At 38.0% G+C, this 23866-nt stretch overlaps 2 protein-coding genes across 2 annotated transcripts; one reads left to right on the top strand and one right to left on the bottom strand.

Moving 5' to 3' along the window:
- Positions 1-1400: 1400 nt before the first annotated feature.
- Positions 1401-7177, top strand: LOC575201 (sorting nexin-3). Its single transcript, XM_775618.5, has 4 exons — positions 1401-1640; positions 3155-3250; positions 4882-5009; positions 5943-7177. Exons 1-4 carry the CDS (start codon positions 1455-1457, stop codon positions 6046-6048), a joined length of 516 nt encoding a protein of 171 aa, XP_780711.1. The 5' UTR covers positions 1401-1454; the 3' UTR covers positions 6049-7177.
- A 4584-nt stretch (positions 7178-11761) lies between these two features.
- Positions 11762-22029, bottom strand: LOC587289 (probable inactive peptidyl-prolyl cis-trans isomerase-like 6). The gene is made up of 8 exons (XM_030994440.1): positions 21893-22029; positions 18400-18562; positions 17666-17787; positions 17178-17240; positions 16175-16328; positions 15470-15526; positions 14349-14484; positions 11762-13444 (listed from the first exon to the last, which is right to left on the bottom strand). Exons 1-8 carry the CDS (start codon positions 21974-21976, stop codon positions 13327-13329), a joined length of 897 nt encoding a protein of 298 aa, XP_030850300.1. The 5' UTR covers positions 21977-22029; the 3' UTR covers positions 11762-13326.
- Positions 22030-23866: the final 1837 nt, after the last annotated feature.

Genomic DNA, 23866 nt, shown 5'->3' with positions numbered 1-23866 from the left:
GAGAGAGAGAGAGAGAGAGAGAGAGAGAGAGAGAGAGCGGGAGGGAGAGAGAGAGAGAGGTTGAGAGAGAGAGAGAGAGAGAGAGAGAGGGTGAGAGAGAGAGAGAGAGAGAGAGAGGGTGAGAGAGAGAGAGAGAGAGAGAGAGAGAGAGAGAGAGAGAGAGAGAGAGAGAGAGAGAGAGAGAGAGAGAGAAGGATCAAGATAAAGACAGATACTGTAAAAACAAAGAGTCAATAGTCAATCAAGTCGATCACTAGACCTAATAGGCTACTTGCCAATTAGTTTTGTGAATGACATTAAATGCCGGGGTTCAAAGTCAAACCCACTACATTCCCATATCTTCCAACTCGGGACAATTCTTGTCTACCTCATTGGGGGAGGGGGGGGGGGGCGTATGGCCCCTCCTTGGTAAAAACCCAATTTAGTATATCCCAATTCAGTATTATACAACACAGAAAAACACAACTTGTACGTACGTGTGCCCTTCAAAATAAATTCTAGAGGTTGGGCACACGAAAATGTATTTGTTCCCCCTTCCCCCTACAACAGAATTATGGAACTATCCCTGACTATATAAAAATCCATGTTATAAAAAGTGTAGGGGGGGGGGGGGGGGGTTACCTCCCCCTTCGGAGATATCACGGCCACCCTGGCCCCATTATTGTTTCCACATCAAAGAGTATTATTAGCGAAGAGTGGCCAGTCCCGCAATATAGCACGCGAGTATATTGTAGTAAAGAAATCACCGCTATAGTCTTTATCAGAATGTTTTTAATATTATTCTTCTGTATTTTTCTTGCTGTTTTTTTTTCATAAATAGCAAAATCGTAATATCGTCTGTTTTTTAATGGATTTAGTCTCATTATTAATTCTAGTGCCAAGGAAGAGGATAGATGAGGTTTCAAAGCATATATAAAAAACATCAAATAAGATAAAAAGTTTTCACAAAACCTATGACTTCTCCAACTTTTCGAGCTTATCATAAAAGTATTAAAGGCGGGATGTAAGGGAACTATGATTAAAAAATCCTCCACCTTCACGGCTTGTTTTGTCAATATGTATAGTTTAGTATCAATTTTTGTATGTTAATAACTTGAGTTGTAAATAAATTATACATGTATAGTTTAGTATGTAGTTATGTAACACTTTTAACGTTCTACCTAGATCTATATAATTATATTTATTAGTACTGTTTATCTAACGTAATTTATAATCAAACTATTCATTATGTATTGCTTTTCTCGTTTTAATTTCATTTAATGAACTCCGAAATAAGACGACACACTTTCAAGTAGTAACATAAAGATGTGTTTGGATTAAAGTGGAGTCAATGAGAATGAAATCAACTCAGCTCAACCGAATATCCGCCTACGGACTACGGAAGTAAGTCACAGTAAAGTGTCGTGAAATTAAACCGTCTTTGCAGCTCGATATAGCTTGGAAAAAAACGAAACATGGCGGAAGACGGATCCACAAAACCTGCTGCTGCTGACATTGATACAAGTCGTTTGGACTCCAAGAGGCAAACTCTTGATGATGCTTATGCTGCTCCTGCTAATTTCCTTGAAATAGATGTCTGTAATCATCAAACTCATGGCATCGGAAACAAAAGATACACAGATTACGAAGTCAGAATGAAGGTGAGTGCCCGTACTGGCCGTAGTCTGTGTGTGTGAGTACTGATTTCTGAACTGAAGGAGGCGTGATCACTGTAGTAGGCCTACTCTACATGTAGGCTAGTGTAGAGTTCAAACGTTAGTTGTGTGTGCGAGATGTCATGTAGCATAGACCTAACCCATGTTCATTTATGTAGACAGAAATAACCGTCTGGTATGGGGAATTATTTAATAAAACTGACATTCGTCAACCTTCCCTATTAGTCTATGGCTTGCGCAAGGGGGTGGCACAATACTATTATTACTAGCGATTTTTGACGCAAATCTGTGAAAATTTTGCCCTCAGTTTTTTTGTTATTTAGATCTAGACTTAACATTACTCTTTTTCGCCTTAAGAGCTAGATCTAAGTGATAAGTGACAATGCAAAATATGAAATTGGTAAATTTGGTATCACTTAGCCTAACTCCGGGAAGCTCCGACACCGATGCCGAAGGCGTCGGAGCTTCGGCTTCGTGCATCAAAAACCATTCTAACAGCGGGTTGGGTGACATATATGCAAAGGGAGTAATTACAATTTTGACTTACTAGGTTGCTTGATGCCTCTGGGCATCTAGTCGGCAACTTGAAATTATAATTTGAAGAAGTCTTTGATGGGGAAAAAGGGCGTGATTCTTTGTCCTATCCCGACGATTCTTCCATGTTGTTTCCTTCATTCAACCGGCGAAGAGAAAGTACGCACTAAGTACGCATACGCTGTAGTTTTGAGATAATGTATTGAGATAATGTCACCCAACCCGCTGTTAGAATTCGTTTTGATGCATGAACCCGAAGCTCCGACGCCTGCGGCGCCGGTGTTGGAGCTTCCCGGAGTTACACTTAGCCCTGCATGGAGAGGCTGGTAAACAAAACTTAAAATGCGTCCAAAATCACACCTTCTCGCACCCAAAAAACATTGCACAGTGCAGACTTCGGAGTTCGCTTGTGTGGACTCTTCTTTCTTCTCATAAAAAGCACTTTGAAATCAGTAAAAAAATAAATATAGAATGTAAGATTTTGCTACCGGATCGAGTGATAGCAATTTGCTTACCTTCCATGTGTTCCTGATGATAATTAGTAAAGGTGGGATTTACATAACAAAAACGCTAAACTCTTATGAGAGTTTGCGATGTCAGTTCCGGCTGAAATGCAGACACGCGGTATACACTTTACAAAACTTATTTTGTGGTGCCAAGTTGATACTAACTTTACGATGATAGCGATTAGTATAGTATACAAAGGCAGTACATCATTGCACGGAGTTCGCTGAATTTAGTGAACTCCCTGGCTGCATGCCTTTCTACACTAAGCGCTATTATCGTAAAGTAAGTATCAAATTTTAATTGTGTATTCTTCATTTGTTTTGAGATAAACATAAAAAATAACATAAAGTAAGACCGTAATCAGAAAGTCTTCTTAATTTTCATCTGAAGAAAGATAAGATGTGTGTACAAACATGTATCACCTTAACTTACATGACAATTTATCTTGATAATAACAGACAAATTTACCGGTCTTCAAGAACAAAGAATCAACAGTACGGCGGAGATACAGTGACTTCGAGTTTCTCAAACAAGAGTTAGAAAGAGATAGTAAAGTAAGTAAATAATTAAATAATTACATGTGTTAAAACTAAGTTGTATGTCTTCCAATTGTGATTCATTTGAGTAGTAATACAGTCAAACCTGTCTATAGCGACCACCCAAGGGAAACACAAAAAGTGGCCTTTGTAGACAGGTGGTCTTTGTAGACAGGTTCCTTTAGTACATGATTCAATAAGAAACCATTTTCAAGGGAAACAACAAACGTGGCCTTTGTAGACAGGTGGTCTTTATAGACAGGTGGTCACTAAAGCAGGTTTGACTGTATCATGAAGACATTTGAAGTTGAAATAAACATGATGCTGGTATAATTAAAGATCTTACATGGAAACCGAAGTTTGACACTGTTTCTGTAAGTTTTGTCGTTTCACCATGAATTTTTAGGAGTAATGGAATGTTGTTAGATTTACGGGCAGGTCATGTATGCTAGTCAGAGGGACATAAAATCCAAAACATAACTATGAGAGATGTGCTGACTTCTGATAGCATCAGGCAATCCTAAATGGGCCCTTTGCAAAAGAATCTATGAACCAAAACTGAAGCTGAAATCATATTTTTATAATCAGATGATAAATTTGATAAGTGAAATGATTTTCTTGAAAGCTTTTATTTTCCTGGACATTGTTGTGAATTTGTTTTTTGTGATTATTATTGATAATTTGGATTGCAAATATTTCTCATAGGAATGGGGAATACATGTAAGTAGGTATTTGGTCATGTTGTGTCCTACTGTATATGTTCTGTATTGTTACATGTATGCAATAACAGGAACGATGAATATCCTTGACGGAGAAATTGTATTCAGATCCAGGCTCTAGTACAGAATATAAATTTCACACAGTCATCAATCATACTAAAATCTGTGATCAGTTGCAGGGTTGTCCGCCAACAAATAGTTAAATATGTCAAATTAGAAGGTGGAAAGAGTATGAACTGACGTATGCAAAGCACAAAGTCCCTTGTTGCCAGGCCCTGGGTCTATCTTACGGGCTCTTAGATACACTTCGGTGCAATCTGAGCCTTGTATTGAATCATTTTCAAACTAATTTTATGACTAATAATTCATTTATTTTCATTAAGAATGAATACTAACCTGTTTTCCTGATTTTCAAATCTGAACAATCAAAAGTCGACTCTGTAAAAGAAAATTAAAAACCGTCGCTGTTTCATGTTTAAACCCCTTGTGGACCACTCTTCAGTTGGTAACATATGGCACAAAATAACTTAAAGTCCTCCAAATGTTGCAACCTGAAGCCTGTTTTTGTTGCCTTCAAAAACCAAAAACCTCAGTTATCATTTGCATGTGATTCGTCTGCAGTTTACTATAAATATCAACTAAGTGACCACAGAAAGTTGAATTTGGCAAGCCGAGCAATCACCTAGGGTGTCCAGCTAGCACGACAATTAAAGATCCAGTCACAGCCTTTTCTTGAATTTACATGTACCCATGACAGGTTTTCTGTGATTTTTTGTTGTTGCTCCAAACATTTTTCTGCTTTCATAAGAACATTACAGAAGGTTATGGACAGAGCTATTGACATTCGGTAAGGTTGATTTCTAATTTATTTAATTAATTTCTAAGTCAATTTCATGTTAGATCATGTTTCCATTGTGTTTCTGTCTGTAGATTGTTGTACCTGCATTACCTGGTAAAGCTCTGGGTCGACAGCTTCCATTTCTGAAGAAAGGAGACGGTATATTTGAGGACGAGTTCATTGAACAGAGGCAGACGGCTCTGGAGGAGTTTATCAATAAGTAAGTTTAGGAAAATTGTACATCTGTGAAATTGAGGGCAGATGTAGACTTGTCTTTATTATCCCCTCAACGACGAAGTCAGAGGGGATATACATGTAGTAACGCTGCCATCTGTCCTTCCGTGCGTGCGTTCGTCCTTCCGTCCGTCCGTAACAAATTTGGTTCTGATCGATAACTTCAGCAATGTTTGTTATTAATAACAAGTTTTATACAAAACAGGTCCCAGAATGAATAGAGCCTTCACCTGTAACTGAAAGTTCAAATTCAATTTGTAATTAGATTTTGAACTTTGAACTTGCTATTATCCTATTGAAATTCTAACAATTGTATTTATTTATTCTTTCATTTTTGTTGTTGGTGTTGTACATGTTGTAACTGTTGTTGTTAGTGTTGAATAGAATTGCAGGGCTTCTGCCTCTCAGAATGAGAAGGGCCTTCGCATGTTATGGAAGCTGAAATGTTGCTGCCTTTTATCTTCAGACTAAAATCGACACTGGTACCACTCTTACCAGTATGCCTGTGTAATAGGCCATTTTCGTTAGACTGTATATAACAAAATGTAGCGTAATGTATAATTTCTTATTTTCAAAGACATACCGTGCTAAAAATTCTTAATTCTCATTTTCAAATGTTGGCAGGTATGCATTAGTTGTTGCTAGGTAGGACAAACAATTGGCTTCCCCTACAGGGCCCTACTTCACATCAAGTATATGCAATTTACATACTGACTATTGAAATACAATTATTTGTAAGAGGGGAATGAAATAATTTGTATCAAGGGACTTCACAAAGATGTATGCATTACATTTGGTTACATTATAAAAGTTACCTATTTGTCCATGTTTTTACATGCTTTCTTCAGTTTGAGCCTGATGTAGCTTGCTATAATTTTGTTATTGATATTCTGAATATTTTATCGTTTGTCTTCATTAGAATTGCGGGGCATCCGCTCGCCCAGAACGAGAAGAGCCTTCACATGTTTCTCCAAGACAAGGCTCTGGACAAGAACTACGTGCCAGGCAAGGTGCGGAATACGTAACCCCCGGGAAAAATGACCAACCACATGCACATTGTACACACACATACAGACAGACAGAACCATACTCCACCTGTGCTTCATGTAAGGAGACTTCTATGCGACTCTGACAAGTAGACACGAGACCGCGACCACCTTCTAAGCAGGTGCTTATCTCATCGAACAGGCTCTCAATTAACATAAGAAAAAGGGGACCATGGGGGACCAACGGGTACCGATTAGGCATTGTGGGCTGTATGGAGGGCGCAAATAGCTACAAGTAGTGCAGGCCTGCTTTTAAAAAAAATTGATTGTATTGTGAATAATGCAACATAATTCCAAGTTCGAATTAAATAATATGCAGTTTTCCTAAAAGGAACAACAATTGTACATATTCCAAGGTACAGGTATATGTGTATTACTCTTCTGAGGTACCTTATACTCAATTTGTCAACCAAACCAAACACTACAAAAACTTTGGTCAATTAGGCACATTAAGACCTTAGATTATCGTTAGTGGGCATATGTACTCTGTGAGATATCCAAAAGGCCGCTGTCACAAGGTCTGCCAAATTTAAGGAATATATTTTTCCCATGTATATTTTTGGATGCATGTATTTACATTTTCCCCATTTATCTGTTTGATTGCATAGATGAAGGGAGGTTGTAATTGTTGCTTAAACACTTTAGAATTTTTTTTAAAAAATGCACATGGGAGATGTGGGTACCGGTGGTTATGGACATACATATACAAAGTGTACTCGTTTGATTATATGTTAATGGAATATTTTTAATACGATAGATGGGGGGTGTAGCATGGCTAGAAGCAGAGCCATCTATACACAGAGTTTGGCCAACTTGGTTCACTGGGTCACAACATGGCGTATATTCTTGTGTTTGCCCAACAAAGCAGTAGTTGCCATATTTGGCCCAACTCTGTGTGCAGATGGCTCTGGCTAGAAGCAGAATAACGTCTCTAATTGTCAGAGAAGATTACATTACAAAACAGGATAATGGTGGTAGAGAATTCTGTCTGCAAACTGTATCGTGATTCCCCCAAGTACATGTACAAATGTATATGCCTCATAAGTTTCATCTGCTATTTCTTTTTCTTTTTATACTCCTTCATATACCCCGTTTAAGATTGTTTAAAGTAGTTATGGTAGTCATTCCTGGGCCCCATTTCACAAAACTTGTCATCAGTGACATATGATAGTTTTTGTATAAGCTAGTGAAATCCTTGCTCACTTATTTTTGTCAATTGTCATTGAAAAAAGGCTTTGTGAATTAGGTCCCTGGTTGTATTTATTCTGCTATTTGATTTGTTTTCTGAAAATCTGGCATCGGTGAAATAGAAAAGGAACTTATTTTTGTATGATAGCACTTGCATCAGCTTGCATGAATTCTTTTGCCTATAATTCAAGCACTCAGTTGTTGGTGTATTGAAGCAGATTTACACATGATGTGAAGCAGATTTACACATGATGTAAAGCAGATTTACACATGATGTAAAGCAGATGTACACATGATGTAAAGCAGATGTACACATGATGTAAAGCAGATTTACACATGATGTGAAGCCGATTTACACATGATGTACAGCAGATTTACACATGATGTAAAGCAGATGTACACATGATGTAAAGCAGATTTACACATGATGTACAGCAGATTTACACATGATGTACAGCAGATTTACACATGATGTAAAGCAGATTTACACATGATGTAAAGCAGATTTACACATATAATATACAGCAGATTTACACATGATGTAAGCAGATTTACCCATGATGTAAAGCAGATTTACACATGATATAAAGCAGATTTACACATGTTGTAAAGCAGATTAAGATATGATGTAAAGCAGATTAATGATTTACACATAATGTACAAATGAAAGGATGTGAACAATGTATAAAAAGATAATTATGCATAATAGTGTTTATATATCTGTGTGTAATGATTATGAAATGGTGTTATTTTTCTCTAAAAATGTATAGTTTTTGTGTTTTGTGGTCATGCAGTCAACGAGTACATGTATATGTCTTCAAATTCTCTGCTTATTTTCCCTAAAATATATCTGAATCACTATCTGAATGCATGCATGAAAGATGAACAACGTCAATTAGATTTCATATTGATATTAGTGTCCATTGCTCGTGTTGGCCTAAAATCCATTTTACAGTAGTTCAGATGTGTGGGTTAGCACTTTTGACACTAAAGTGCTATGTAAGAGGTGTTGACATTTTCACACAAAGATGAGTGCAAAGGCTATTAGAAGCACCCTAACTCTAACACTACTCAAACTTCTTACAACACCAAGTATGAATTTGCAGCACATAGTGATTTCTGTTAGGTTGGAAGGTGTACATATATACTAGATTTTTACACATCTACATTTGTATGTCTAAGTGGGAAGGCAGTACGATCGCAAAGACGAGTGGAAAACAGTTGGTTTTAGTCTCTTGTATTGTATACAAATATTGACTACTTTGAGGGGCACGGTTATAACTGTCGCCCAAGGTGACCTCAAAACTGTACTGTGTCCCGAGACCAAGTCCAGGGGCATAGTGCAGTCTCAGTATCACAGAGGAGCTATACTTTTAACCCTGACCCCCAAAAGAAGCCGTCAATTTTTATATTGCATCTCCAGTGTCAATTCTCGTAAAGAGACATTTTAACATAATATGCCTGTTAAAGCGTATAGGAAATTTACTCTCCTAAGAGCATCGCACGTGTCCCATTGCTTGTATCCATTGTTAATTTCACGTGCAATCATTGCGACCTTGCAATGTACGCGCAAGTAGAACTATGCCCGGCCAATACTTTTCGCTATACTGCCTAGCAGTGAACCATTCAAATTTAGAATTTATGATTTTGGTGCAGTATGGTATGTAATCCCGTAGGATTTTTTTGCCAAAGTTGATTATTTTGCTGTTTTGGCTTCAAAAGGGTCCTAATTGGCCCAAAATGATGGGGTTCAAATTTTCAGACCCCTCCTTCATTTCCTGGGGGGTCCATATTGGGCGCCAAAATGGCATATATAACGCGCAATAGGGAAATTTGGTGTCTCCGGGAAAATTTGAACCCCATCAATTTCTGATAGCTTGGACTCCAATGAATCCAAAAATGCAAAATAATTAACTTTGGCACAAAAATCCTCCGGGAGCTGTTTCAGTGACATACCGTACCACACTATATGTGCGATAGTTAATCGAAATGATTTGTTGCGTAAAAGAATATTTGTATGCCCGTTTTGTTTGTTTTATAGTCCTGTACCTGCTTCTTTCATTTTATTTCACTCTCAGAAAAATAAAAATTGCACCATGAAATATAAAAATTAAGAAAAACTTCATACCATGCTGATGTTATAGGAAGTCATGCTATTCTAGTATTTATCGTGTATTACTATTAGTCCTTTATATTTCCTTTTTGTAGTTTTGTAATGATTTGCTTCTTGAATGAATTGAAAGGGGATTAAGGGTTAAAAGGAATAAACAATTTATTTCTTGAAATAGTTCTAACATGGTAACCATTTTTTTTTTTTACATATATGATGTACTCCTAAGTCAGTGTACCGTATACAAATTAAGTATGCTTTTTCTTCATAAAACCCATTAACACTTGCTGCTCCTGCCATTTCAGAATTATGCTAGGGTTTGGTAATTTAAAATACATATCACATTTTCTAATCATAATATGAAGTGTATTGAAAGAGATGATTATCATTGTCAATACTTGCACTGGTGCATCTCATTATTACAATACACACCATTGGGCTGTAAATGAATTTCGGACATCTGGGCCCCATTTCACAAAACTTGTCAGCAATGACAAATGACAGTTTTTGTTATAAGCTAGTGAAACCCTTGCTTCCAATTGGTCATCAGCAGATTTTTGTAATCTGTCATTGAAAAAAGGCTTTGTGAAATGGGTCCCAGAAATGTATTATTGAATTTATGAAACAAAACTAGTCCCATTTCAGATATTGTACCATTGTATATGTCAGTCTGCCGTTATTTTTAATCCTGCACACTGCTAATAAAATTGATTACAAGTCTTGTACGTAAGCATCGACTCTTTTTGTTAACTTTGTTGAATAGAATGCTTCACCTGAAATTTCTGTTGTCTTTTTAACAAAACAAACTTCATTATTTGTGGCATTCTGGCAGGGTTGCATACATGTAGTATTAATGAATAAAGATGTTAAAAATCAAAACGTAACTTGTGTGTTTTGAGTTATTATGTAGGTGGAATAGGCAGTCGGAAAGAAAGAAAGAAGTGGGAGGGAGAGAAAAGGCGATAGAAAGTTGTGAGACATAGAGGGAGAAGAGGGGGAGGGGATCAGGATCGGGAGAGAAAAGATGGAAAGATGGAGAGTGGAAAGGGAGGAAGAGAGGAGGTAGAGAGAGAGAGAGAGAGAGACAAGAATAGAAATAGAGAGGAAGAGGGAGCAAGGAAAGATGGGGAGTGGAAAGAGATAAAAGAGGAGGTAGAGAGAGAGAGACAGAAGAAGAGAAGGTGAGAAAGAGCGGGAAGGCATGAGAGAGACATAAAGGGTGGAGAAGGGAGCACAAGAGAAAGAGAGGGGGGGGGGGGGAGAGAGACAAGAATAGAAAGAGAGGAAGAGGGAGCAAGGAAAGATGGGGAGTGGAAAGGGAAAAAAGAGGAGGTTGAGAGAGAGACAGAAGAAGAGAAGGTGAGAAAGAGTGGGAAGGCATGAGAGAGACATAAAGGGTGGAGAAGGGAGCACAAGAGAAAGAGGGGGGGGGGGAAGAGAGAGAGAGACAAGAATAGAAAGAGAGGAAGAGGGAGCAAGGAAAGATGGGGAGTGGAAAGGGATAAAAAGAGGAGGTTGAGAGAGACAGAAGAAGAGAAGGTGAGAAAGAGTGGGAAGGAATGAGAGAGAGACATAAAGGGTGGAGAAGGGAGCACAAGAGAAAGAGAGGGGGGGGGGGGGGGAGAAGAGAGAGAGAGAGAGAGAGAGAGAGAGAGAGAGAGAGAGAGAGAGAGAGAGAGAATGTGCCCACAGGAAAATACAACAAAACAAAACCAATTTTTTTGTAGAAATTCATATTTTAATGAATATATATATTACAATCAAATCATAGTAAATATCCAGTCAAGAATTTAAGTATACACAACCAGTACCTCTAATAGTTTTTACAATTGAATATATTATGTACATTAACAGTTCAGAAAGTGATCTTCATAAATGGAACTACTGCATCAGTCACTTGAAGGGTATAATGCTTGGTAAAGCTAGTAGTATAAAATACCATAAGCATAAGGCCCCTACTAGAGATTTGCAAGCCCTTAAAAAACCTTTATCTCAAAATTTATTGCTACCAGCAAGACGAGTCAGATCAAAAGACTGGTTTTCTCCCCGGCTCCCCCACCCGGTGTTATTTAGGGTACGCATATGCGTGTTCCAAGCGACCCCCCCCCCCTTTTCAGCAAAAGTCCGGTGTGTAAAAACAATACGGGTCGACATTTTTCTTTTGTTATACAAGCCTTTTTCAGCACCCCCCCTTTTCAGCAAAAGTCCGGTGTGTAAAGTCAATACGGGTCGACCTTTTTCTTTTGTTACGAGAAGGACATTTTGGTAACACGCATGGGGTACGTCCGTTCTCGGGGTGGGGGGGGGGCCGGGGTTTACCCTCTCTGAGTGAAAATTGAAACCCTCATTTCATACCCAACAAATGGGGTGAATAAAACACAAATGAAATTCAAATTTGAAAAGAAGTGTGACTTTAATTTTGCTAATAATAAATATTCTGCCACCGTAGTGGAAAGTTTCCAATTATTATTTTGTACAACATTTTCACCTTGCAAATCCCTGCAACGCTTTAAAAAAAAAATTATAAAAAATTGGTGGATATGATGTGAATCAAAGGCACAAGCAGTAGTCGTTCTCATACATGTATTTCTTTTAGATGCAACCACTTGAATTAATTGGAATTTGACAGAATGAAAAACTCTGTGGCTTTTGATAGACAGAATAATATGAGCTAATACTTGACACATTTCATTAAAAAAACGATTAAAAAACCTCCAGAAGTTATGCTGCACCATCATAGACTTAGCACTTTTTTTTCTCCATATATAGCTACATTTATGTATGAATAAAAGGTTACAGACTTGAATTGTGCACCAGTATTTGAAACAATAGTAATATCTTTCTGAATGGATTAATTGCATTCAGTTCATAACTGAAACTACCACAAAGCACTTTGGGAGAAATCAAAACTATGTACTTCTAAATTTGGTTACCGGTAGTTCATTCAAGAAAGTTCGATATCTTCAATACGATGAATAGGTCCAAACAAAATGAGGTCGATGAAAACTGATATTTTGTAGACACTTCTTTGACACTTTTTTTGTCAATCACTCTTTATTAACCTTGCATTCTGAATGGTTTATAATGCAATGGAAACAAAACTTCATTTCATCATAGAGTAGAAATTGAGAAACAGGTTTAGAATTATGAAGAGCTCACTTTCCATGTTTATAACCAATTAGCCATGTTAGTGGGACCAAGGCTTACACTCCATGTATTTAACTTGGCCCCTAATACTTTTGTTGAGCGCAATTCACATCAGAAGGCCCCTTTCATATATGGAAGATCAACTACATGGACAGTACATTGGTGGGAAACAAAAGTTGTGAGCAATTGCTCGTAGTAATGCGAAAGCAGCTCTAGGCACCTTCAGAAATACAATGAAACCTGTCTGTAACAACCACTCGAGGGAGATCAGAAAAGTGGTCTTTACAGGCAGGTGGTCTTTATGCAGTAGGCCTATACTGATCGTTTTTAACCTAGGAGTGTTTCTCAAGGAACCGAAGACGAAGTTAACTCTAAGTTGGATTTAAACATTATGGAGAGCCATTTGTAGCCTTCAAATAAAATGTATTCAAAAGCAAAAATTCAATTTTGTTAGATTTTTCATAAATTCCACATCAAGAACATGACATCCCTTTGACAGTAGAAAATATGAATGATTTGAATCAACATTTTATGCCTTTTAAAATAAATTTTACAATATATATTCAAAGATGTTAACGGCCTTCCATAATTGATTAGTATAACTTAGGATCTTTGTGAAACACCCCCCCCCCCAGGTCCCATGAGAAATTCTGTTCATGGGAAATGAAGATGCGGTCTGTGTAAATAGGTGATTTTTCTATACAGGTATCGCTTAAAGTGGTCTGAAAACAGAAAACCCTGATGCGATGAGAACACTGTCTTGGTCTGAAAATCAGGTTCAAAAACTGGTCTTGATTGGTCTTGGCGATGGTCTAGTCTTCTGGGACAAAGACTCCGCAGGCAGCAATCTTACAGTCCTTCTTTGGTCTCTCATTGTATGTCTCCTGCCCTTCTAAGGTCTTCAGAACTTCGGTGCCTTCAACAAGTTTTCTGCAAATGAGGATAAACAATCACAATCGTATCAAGAGCAAATTTAACTCTGCTACCAAATTTTTGCTATGAATGAATTAAAGCAGAAAAATAAGAGAAGCAGATTGATGAATGTTTTAAAGTCTGCTACGTAATACCAAGTTCTTTAGTATTTTCCTGGCCATGTCACATATGTTATAATAACAGCCAGGATATATATATTCGCTGTAAAATCTATGTATATTATCATTATGTAATGTAAAGTGGTATATGTAAATGTGGGAAAAGCTAATTTCCATGGGAAAATAAAAACACAAATTTAAATATAGTCTTTGAAAATCTGTTTTTGTTAAAATACATGTACTTAAATTGCTGTTACAACTTCCCTCAACTAAAGGCTATGTATCTGGGACCATTGCATAAAACTTACCATTGACGGCAACTACCATGGTAACAAGCCAATCAAAATCAATGTTACCATATAGTTACCATTGATGACAAGCTAGGTTACCATCCGGCCCCCCCACTCAGTGTTATTTAGGGTACGCATATGCGTGTTCCAACCGACCCCCCCTTTTCAGCAAAAGTCCGGTGTGTAAAGTCAATACGGCTCGACCTTTTTCTTTTGTATACAAGCCTTTTTCAGCACCCCCCCTTTTCAGCAAAAGTTCGGTGTGTAAAGTCAATACGGGTCGACCTTTTTCTTTTGTTACGAAAAGGACATTTTGGCAACACGCATGGGGTCCGTCCGTTCTCGGAGTGGGGGGGGGGGGCCGGGATTACTATCAATGGTAAGTTTTGTGCAACAGCTAGGGCCCTGATGTCCAGGAACTACATCACTGAACAAAACTATCGCTGCTAATTGCCAATTTGAGTAAGAAAAGCTGATTAGTCTTTGACAACATCTTCATGTTCATACACTCACCCGAAGGCTACAAACTTGCTGTCCATCCACGGAGCGGGTTGACACGTGATGTAGAACTGAGATCCGTTGGTATGTCTTCCTTTGTTGCCCATCCCCAGTACACCCCTGGCATTGTGCTTCACCGAAAAGTTCTCATCTGAATAAAGAAAAGAAAAAAAGATAAACGATATTGAATCTAGAGTCTGCAAGCAAGCAAGCAATGATCTGTGAAATAAAAAATGTACCCGGTAATGTTTGTTTTTTATAAATGTAATGCTTCCTGGGAGAAATTTCAATAGTTTGAACATATTTGTGGCTTATACACCCAGTAAATGAGATCGATTGATCGATCTGTAATTGAAAAACAAAATGTAATGTTGTTGGAAAGTACAGGTGTGCATGGCGAGAAGATAACTTAGAGAGTAGATTTGCGGTACAACCATGTGGATAGTCCTTAAATGGACTGTTTGTATTCTTTCGTGTTGATTGAGAAGTCCTGAAAATGACTGAGAATCAATACAGAATTGACGTTTTGGACGAATATTATGCCACCATACTTTTAGAAACTTTTCAACTACGATTTTTCACAACATTTTGGCCTTTTTAAAAGTTTGATTTTTTCATAAATAACTGCAACACCATTTAAAGACTGCTTTCCTTGTATTCATAGAAAGGTACATGTAACACGTACTTTTGAAATCAACGCAATGTTTTACAGCTCCTGTAGATAATATGTGTGGACTTCATCTCCAGAATCACAACATCAAATCAAGGCAAATTTGGGGCCTTATGTTCGACCATTTGATGTGTGTGTTCTCCGTAAAGAGGTGCAAAAAAAGAGAAAAAGTCCTAGCTATTGTGACATCCCAAATTGTAATCAGTCTAGTTAAAAATTTCAAACATTGTAGAAGAAATTCTATGAATAATCAGCAAGAAAACTTTCAAACAGGTAGACCTTTTACAATCACTTTCAGGTAAAGAGTCTTTATTTTTTTTGTTCAATTGATATCAATTCCATATATATATCCATATTAGTCATCATGCCTTTCATACCGACTTACAGTGGCGCAATCAAGAAGAGTGAGAGAAGTACATTACTTTTATGAAAACCAATATTTGTGCCAGAAAAAAATGAAACATACCTTCAAATACTGGTCCATGAATTGATTCACCTCCATCTCCTTTTCCGTACAAGATATCTGGAGAGTAAAATTAAATGGAATCATAATGGCAATGATTACGATGATGACAACAACAACAATTAAAATAATATTGATATCCCAGTCCCAATTTCGGATTCGTTGGTATTCAACAATCTCTATTAATAATAATAATAATAATGATTACAATAATAATAATAATGATAATAATAATAATTATTGTAATATTAATAATAATGATGATAATCATGATAATAATAATAATCATGATAACAATAATAATAATAATAATAATAATAATAATAATAATAATAATAATAATAATAATAATAATAATAATAATAATAATAATAATAATAATAATAATAACAGTAATAATAATAATAAATAATAATAATATTTGCATTTGTATAGCCCTTTATGCTACGTCTCTAAGCGCTTTGTATTGAAATTATTATCATCCGGTTACTGGATTCAATTCCCAATCCACACATGGTAGTGCCCATGCTTCACTCCCTGGGAAGTGTAAGAGATGGTCCTATCATCTTCATGTCATGTTTTTTTCCCACTCTCCTTTCTTTTCCTATGCCTTATTTTTGCTGCCATTCGATGGAGGGCGTGACAAATGTGCCCCCCCCCCTCTTTGTGACCCCCCTCCCCTGCTGTAGCTACACCAGCGGACCTTACCTCCACCTTGTACCCATCCATTGGGTACGATCCTGTGAAACAAGGATTCAAGGTAGTGGAACTTCATCAGAGTATCATCTGTTTTCTGTCCCTTCTCCCCCGTGCAGAGCGCTCGGAAGTTCTCACACGTCCTTGGGCATTGGTCAGTGAAGAGCTATAAGAGAAATAAAAAATTCATGTTGATATCTTGTAATCCAAACTGTTAAGTCGGTGCTCCGACATTTTTCCCAGCGGCATTTACTACAGGCTTTATTTCATCAAAAGTATAGGGTTAGAGTTCCACTTAGGATTTAGGTTAGGTTTAGACTTTAGATAGAGTAAGGGTTAGGGTTATTTAGTTTCGGGTCCAGGGTATGTGGCACTGTTGTTGCAGGAGCAAGTGTTGTACATCCGTTAAATGATAAACTAATTAGTTTTAATACATGTATATGTAATTGTATACACAATGCAATTCAATTCAACTATGTCCACACACAACAAAATTGGCTTGGGGGAGGAGTCATGAATTGAAGTGGAAAAGGAAAAGTAGGAGTGCTCAAGATTGGAAAAGCTTTTGAACAGGGCTCCGTTGCATAAAACTTGCCACTGATTGTAACTTTGCCATCACTGGCAACTACCTTGGTAACAGGGCTCAACAGTCAATCAAAATCAAGGTTTCCATGGTAGTTACCATTGATGGCAAAGTTACCATCAATGGTAAGTTCTGTGCGATGGGGCCCTGGTCACAAGGTTTTTGAATAGTGTAGTTTTGAGAAAACTGTTGGTATATACATGTACAGTGTAATAGTATTACAAAATAATAACAGATATTCAGTTAAGGCCAAAGTTTCATCAGATTTTGCTCACACTTTCACTTATCCGTTTCTCTCATATTTTTGCTTTCATTAAAACCATCTGAATATCAGCATTGACCCTCCCCCCCCCCTTAAACTCACTGAAATAGCATACTGCAAGGTAAAAAATCCAACAGGTAAAGGAATGACCTGAAATAAGACCTAATTACCTCAAACAGCAATCTGCCAATTTTTTCCCCATCAACTGTTACGTCAAAGTACACAAATGTATGCTGAGGAGAGAAAATGTGATAACATGGTTGATAAATTTATAGAAAACAATATAAAGACATATTCTATCAAAATCTTGGAGTAAAAGGGTAAAGGGGGAGGAGGAGAAAAGGTTTCAATCCCTTCCTTTTTGTTTTTTTCATTTTTTTTTTACATAAAGTATTATTGATACCACTTCATGGGAATACCAAGTAAGTTCATAAAACTTTATTTTGCAAATCATATCCATCAACATGCAATAATTACAGTATATTGTACCTCCTGTTATTTTCATCTACAGTACATGCATGTATACTGAATCTTGTTATATAAATGTAATTCTCTTTATTGCCATAAACACTGTCTCCTTTAAAACATAATAAAAGCTCTTGTACAGTAAATAAATCAATTCACTGCATTCTTATGGTCAAATGAGTTTTTGTCTTACTTTTGTGGCAAGAATATGTTCCTTATACGCTTCCTCAGCTAAAGCCATGTAGAGTGGGAGGGGCTTGTATTCCACATAGTTGAAGTGCTGCTCTGACCACTGCTTCAGAGCCTCGGGACCTCCTGTATTGTAACCATGGGAAAAGAAAGAGATGAAATTACATGTTACTGCCCTCAACCAAATACCATGGTATGTTATCGACTACTTCAGGAACAGAGTAATAATAATAATAATGGCCACTTACATATTGCTCATAACCATCATGCAGTGACGCTCACGTGACACTCATGGCGCTTAGACATTATCACCCTGGTTTATAAATATGTATAATATGAGCTGAAAAAGTAATTAGGTACTCAATCATTTTGGGTGTCCATTTACACCTGGAGAGTGGCAAAGGTAGATTAATGTTTGGGCTAATGACGTTAGTGCTGGGCTTGGATTTAAACCTCTGTACCTTGTAATCTACAGTCAGGTGACCTATCCACTAGACCACAACACCTCTAAAAGAAGATATGTTCCTAACTGCTAAGGGTAAAGAATTCTACAGAGCAGGAGCTGATAGTATGAATGACATGAGTGACTGGCTTCCTAAAGGTTACTGCAGACCCCTAACATTTCAGAATTTAAACAGTGGCTCTACGTACAGAGACTTGAAATAATATAATTCGGACCCACACTAAAACAATTGAGGCCTTGATTACATGTATGAAAACAGACTGTGTTTCACTTACCAAGGAATTCTCCATTGACATAAGTCATTGCCTTTTCAGTAAAGACCCATGTCTCATCTCGTAAGGCTTTCCTCTGTTCTTCCACATACTCCTCCCATTCAAACTCCAGTAAACCTCGTATGTCAGGTGTTTTGAACTTCTCAGGGTTACTTTGGTATAGTGCCTGAACAAAATAAAAGGGGACATACGACGATTGATAATAATTCTTCATGGGGATATATTATTATATCATTTAGAAATCTAGACTATATTTGGAAAATGGTTGTGGTGGTTGGAAGATTGTGACAGTGACTCTGGTCCCTGTGGACTGGAGGTCTTGTTTAATTAGGTGCGATAGCTCAGTCGGTAGATCAGTGGTCTCGTAATCCAGTGACCCGGGTTCGAAACCAAGACGATGCGCTAGTGGCTTTAGTGCCCTTTGGTAAGGCATCAATCCTCATTACCAGGTCCCTCGGAGAGGACCTACACATGTAAAGCCGTCGGCCGTCTGGTTGCTTACTTACAGCATTTATGCTTTCTTAGCAGTCAGGTAAAATAAGCACCATCACACACAATTACTTGCAAGTTTTCTATTGTATCATTGCCATTGCCATTTGCTAGGAATAGGATACCTAGACTAGATCTAGATCTATTACCTATTTATTGTTGTCTGCAAAGTGCCTTTGAATTTGTCTTAGATAGGCCTATCGTATTAGTATGCTTAAACAACTCGTCACACATGTTCCTCACCGCCACACAGGAATCGTTCTTCCACCAACATATAGATGAACCAACCCGGCACAGAAATGGACAAAGGGCTAATGTGCTTGACCTCGTATTTACAAATACCGCCAAATTGATTCTTTCGATCGAATATCTGCCTCCTCTAGGACTAAGTGATCACGTATGTCTATTAGCAGAATTAGACATATTACAGGAAACAGAGAAGACAAGAAAGAGAGAAATTCGTACAATCTATCAGAAAGGAGACTACAAAACTATGAACGAAACCCTGGAGACGATAGAATGGGAAAAGGTCTTTGCAGATAAGAACTGTGAGCAGGCATGGAATATATTTCTCCACAGAATAAAGGAATGCGTGGAAAATTATGTACCTGTACGGAAGTGTAATAAAGACAAAAGACGAAATATTTACATAACAAGGCCCATCTTGAAACTGTCTAAGAAGAAGACACGTTGCTGGAAACGTTATACAGATGAGAACAGAACAAGAGAGGAAAGGGAAAAGGACTTCAAAGACTATAAACAAATAAGGAACCAACTTAGGAAAGCAACAAGAGTAGCTAGCAGAAGTTTTGAAGCAGATCTTGTAGAGAACATTGGCCAAAATCCCAAAGCATTTTGGAGGTACGCCAACAGCAAGGTGAAGAGTAAGAGCCATATTGTGAGTCTCATGAAGGAGGATGGCCTACCAGCTCAAACTGACAGTGAAATGGCAAACATTCTTAATGAATACTTCTCCAGTGTATTCACTCAAGAAGACCTGCAGAATATACCAGACATACAAGTACCCTTACGAATGGACTTACCTACATTAAGCAAAGTAAACATACTAGTGAGCGATGTTGAAAACAAGCTTAAAAAGCTTAACACCAACAAGTCACCAGGTCCAGATGGGACACATCCTAAGGTGATGAAGGAACTAGCCAAGACTATTGCCGAACCACTGACGTTAATCTACAATAAATCTATGCAGGAAAGTAAACTCCCACTGGACTGGAAAAGAGGCACTGAAGTACCTCTTCACAAGAAAGGTAGCAGGACACAAGCTTCTAACTACAGACCTATAAGCCTCACCTCTGTCGCAGGAAAGCTGATGGAGAAAGTTATTCGAGATGCTATAATTACACACTTACTAAGTAACCGTCTACTCTCACAAAATCAACATGGATTTACCCCAGGAAGGACATGTGCAACTCAATTACTTTGCGTACTAGAGGAATGGTCGCGATGGCTCGATGAAGGGAAGGCGATTGATGTTTTATATCTCGACTTCAAAAAAGCTTTTGACAGTGTTCCCCATGAAAGACTCCTACTCAAACTAGAGGCACATGGACTTGAGGGTAAACTCCTAAACTGGATTAGAGCATTTCTGACAGGGAGAGTACAGAGAGTCTTCGTTAACGGATAATCTTCCAACTGGTCTCCAGTAACAAGCGGGATACCGCAAGGCAGCGTCCTTGGACCGGTCCTCTTCCTGGTCTACATAAATGACCTTCCACTTGACGTGAGAAAGAGCGAAGTAGCCTTATTTGCTGATGACACAAAGCTGTATAATACAGTGAGCACACCAGCACAGATTAATGACCTCCAAGATGACCTAAACAACCTGCACAGATGGTCTGAGAGATGGCAGTTGCCTTTTAATGAGGACAAATGCAAAGTACTCCACATAGGCAAGAGAAATCCTGAAGGGAACTACCACATGCAGGGGAAACTTCTGCAATCAGTGAAAGCTGAAAAGGACCTTGGAGTGACAATTGACTACCAGCTGAAATTCCATCAACATGTATCATTAGCGGTCAGTAAGGGATACCAACTACTGGGAATAATGAAAAGAACTTTCTCCAAACTGGATACGACAACACTACCGATTCTATTCAAGACCCTAATTAGACCACACCTAGAATATGGGAGTGTTCTTTGGCATAGCAGATTTAAAGAAGATGCAAAGAAAATTGAAAGAGTGCAAAGAAGAGCTACCAAATTGGTTCGAGAAATCAAGGACCTCCCATATCAAGAAAGACTTAAATACATGAACATGTACTCTCTGTTCTACAGAAGAAGAAGAGGAGACATGATCGCAGTCCACCAGATCATGCACGGACTAGTCAACATCCCACAAGATCATTTCTTCTCCCAACCTGCAAGTAGAAGTAGATCCACGAGAGGGCACTGTCTCAAGATCCAGAAAGAACACTGCAGACTGGATGTTAGAAGTAAGTCTTTCAGCAGACGAATAATACAAGACTGGAACAGTTTGCCAGAAAATATTGTGGTCTTGGCAACAACGGACAAATTCAAAAGACACATAGATAAACATTGGTGGGAGTATCGCTTCGACCTCCCATGACTCTCTCTCCTGTGCATGCGCATACACTCAGCAATAAATCCAACAGGCTAAACCTACATTATAGAAGCAGTGACCGGGAATTACAGGCCAACGCCTTCTACCCGTACTTGATGATGATGATGATGATGATGGATGTATGAGGTCGATAGTGTTAATATTAGACCTAATGCATTGTAAAATGGCAAAGAATCATTTAAACAGTCCAAAATGTTGTGTGTCCAGATGGGTTGTGCATTGTGAATCATCCGCATATCCGGATGCGGACACACAGCTCCGCATCATAACCCTTCTTTACAAACTAACAAATTATTTATTGTATGGGACCGTGTTATAATGTTAGAGTGATACAAAACGTCTTAAAATAGTACTTTATTAAACAATAAGATTCAGGTATATCATACAAATGAAATAAAACAATACCTCTGCACAACATCTTGCAATGTGGAATGTTTCGTTGGGTAAAAGCCCAATAACAGTCAATTGGAACTGCATTATCCCTGCCATTTTTTAGGAGAAGTAGCGTCCGTTGTCAACGTAACGCGCATGCGCAAAATTACATTAGGGGTACGGTACATAATTATACGGTACGTACGGTTATTTCTCTTCGTATGGATTTTGCTTTTGTAACCATATATATATCCCTAATAGACTTCGAAATAAAAATATCCACTCTTTTGGTAAAAATTTCGATCTGAACATTTACTTAAAAAAGGTGATATGATTTGCGACTACCAAAAATCATAATCATTAACAATTATTTGAAAAGAGTCCGTGTTTGATTCTTTGTATTTTTTAAAAATCATTATGACAGGAAAAGTAGATCATTGTTGTCTCTAATATACTAATAGGGATTCAAATAAATATAATATTTCCATTCGTTGGTTTGGATTTTTTAAAGAGAAAAAACACTGACAAAGCGAACAAATTATAACAAAATAATACAAAACACCCCCCCCCCCCTCCAAAACATAAAAAAGAAAAAGAAAAATGAATGTAGAAAATGGCAACATCGCTCATCTCTGTATGAAAGGATGTTGGACTAAATTTTCCAAAAGCATCTCCTCATTAACCATCTATTGATCAGCCAAGGTCACCAAATTGCCGACGGCGAAAAGCTTAACCCCCCCCCCCCGAAGAAGAAAAGAAGACCAAGTTTTACTTGATTTGCTACGTGATATAAAACGGTGTCCACCATTATGCAGTCAGTGATGGAAAGTTTCAGGAAATCCAAGAAAATTTATTCATCGTGACCTTTGAAAATTTACTTTGGGTCTACAATGGTACAGTCAGAAAGAACAGTCTGGTATAGTCTGGAATAAAAAACGTCGTTCGTCAAGTTCACCATACACAGACGGTATCCGTTCACCTGAACAGTGAAGTCATGAAAATGAATGAATGAAAAGTCCAAAAACAGGGGCCTATATAGGTAAGAGGACATTTTTTTTTGTGTGTCTCTCAAAATTTGAAATTTGGTCAATAGTTTGGGGGGGGGGGGGGGTAAGGTAAGCTTTTGGGGTTACCCATTACCGCAATTTGTTTTAATTTAATTTTGTTTATTAAAAAAAAACAAAGGGGAGGGTTTTCCTCCGAAACACACACATAAAAAAGAATTTAAAAAAAAAAGGGGGGGGGGGGGGGGGTTCAACCCCCCTTGCGTACGCGCCTGGATGGAACTGAGGGGGTAGAGAGTACATATAAACTTATTTCAATTCGTTTGCTTCCCCCTCTCCATTTCTTCCTCTTCCTCTCTCTCTCTCTCTCTCTCTCTCTCTCTCTCTCTCTCTCCCTGTTTGTCTCTGCCTCTGTCTGTCTCTCCCGCTCTTTCTGTCAAAGCCTCCCTCATACTGATCCCTTATTTTGATGGGGGGGGGGGGGGGGGGTGTCACATTTGTGACGACACCGATAGCTGCACACAATGCTTGGAAAGGTATTATTATACCATTAAAATCACAAAAAACACGAATAAAAGACACAAAATATTTGTTAGAATACTTCTGCATACTCCAAATGACTTTTCCTGTAAACACGATATACAACGAAGTTGGGATGAATTTCGCCCTGTACATGCTATAGGTCTCCTAACTTAATCATCATGTCACGTTTTAGAAGTTTAACTTATATCTGGTAGTTTTAGGGGAACCCGGGGTAAAGTGGAACGCGGGGCAAAGTGAAACACGCCCGGTAATTTTTTGTTTATGCTGCCATCTATCTAAGTTCATGTGCCAATAACTGTGTTCATGCCGAATTATCACGAAAGCCATATTAATGATGGATGGGCTTAAGCTTAACTTTATACATCGTAGCATCGCTAGTAATCATTGGCCCACGTGAAAATAATGCATGTCTGAAAAAAAATCACTTGTTCGGAGCAAAGTGGGTGGGGCAAAATGGAAT

This window comes from Strongylocentrotus purpuratus, unplaced genomic scaffold (genome assembly GCF_000002235.5).
Source record: "Strongylocentrotus purpuratus isolate Spur 01 unplaced genomic scaffold, Spur_5.0 spur5_scaffold_21, whole genome shotgun sequence".
In the NCBI taxonomy this organism is placed as follows: domain Eukaryota; kingdom Metazoa; phylum Echinodermata; class Echinoidea; order Camarodonta; family Strongylocentrotidae; genus Strongylocentrotus; species Strongylocentrotus purpuratus.
The sequence above is the reverse complement of the archived record's forward strand: the minus strand, read 5'-3'. Positions and strand labels throughout refer to the sequence as shown.

What these genes read in the sequence shown, in the direction of transcription:
- LOC575201 (XM_775618.5), top strand. Translation starts at nt 1,455, where the DNA reads ATGGCGGAAGACGGATCCACAAAACCTGCTGCTGCTGACATTGATACA. An exon ending in ATTACGAAGTCAGAATGAAG is followed by an intron (nt 1,641 to 3,154) that starts GTGAGTGCCCGT and finishes TGATAATAACAG; the next exon opens with ACAAATTTACCGGTCTTCAA. An exon ending in CTGGAGGAGTTTATCAATAA is followed by an intron (nt 5,010 to 5,942) that starts GTAAGTTTAGGA and finishes TGTCTTCATTAG; the next exon opens with AATTGCGGGGCATCCGCTCG.
- LOC587289 (XM_030994440.1), bottom strand. Translation starts at nt 21,976, where the DNA reads ATGGCAGGGATAATGCAGTTCCAATTGACTGTTATTGGGCTTTTACCC. An exon ending in TGTCAATGGAGAATTCCTTG is followed by an intron (nt 17,788 to 18,399) that starts GTAAGTGAAACA and finishes GTTACAATACAG; the next exon opens with GAGGTCCCGAGGCTCTGAAG. An exon ending in TGGATGGGTACAAGGTGGAG is followed by an intron (nt 15,527 to 16,174) that starts GTAAGGTCCGCT and finishes TTTACTCTCCAG; the next exon opens with ATATCTTGTACGGAAAAGGA.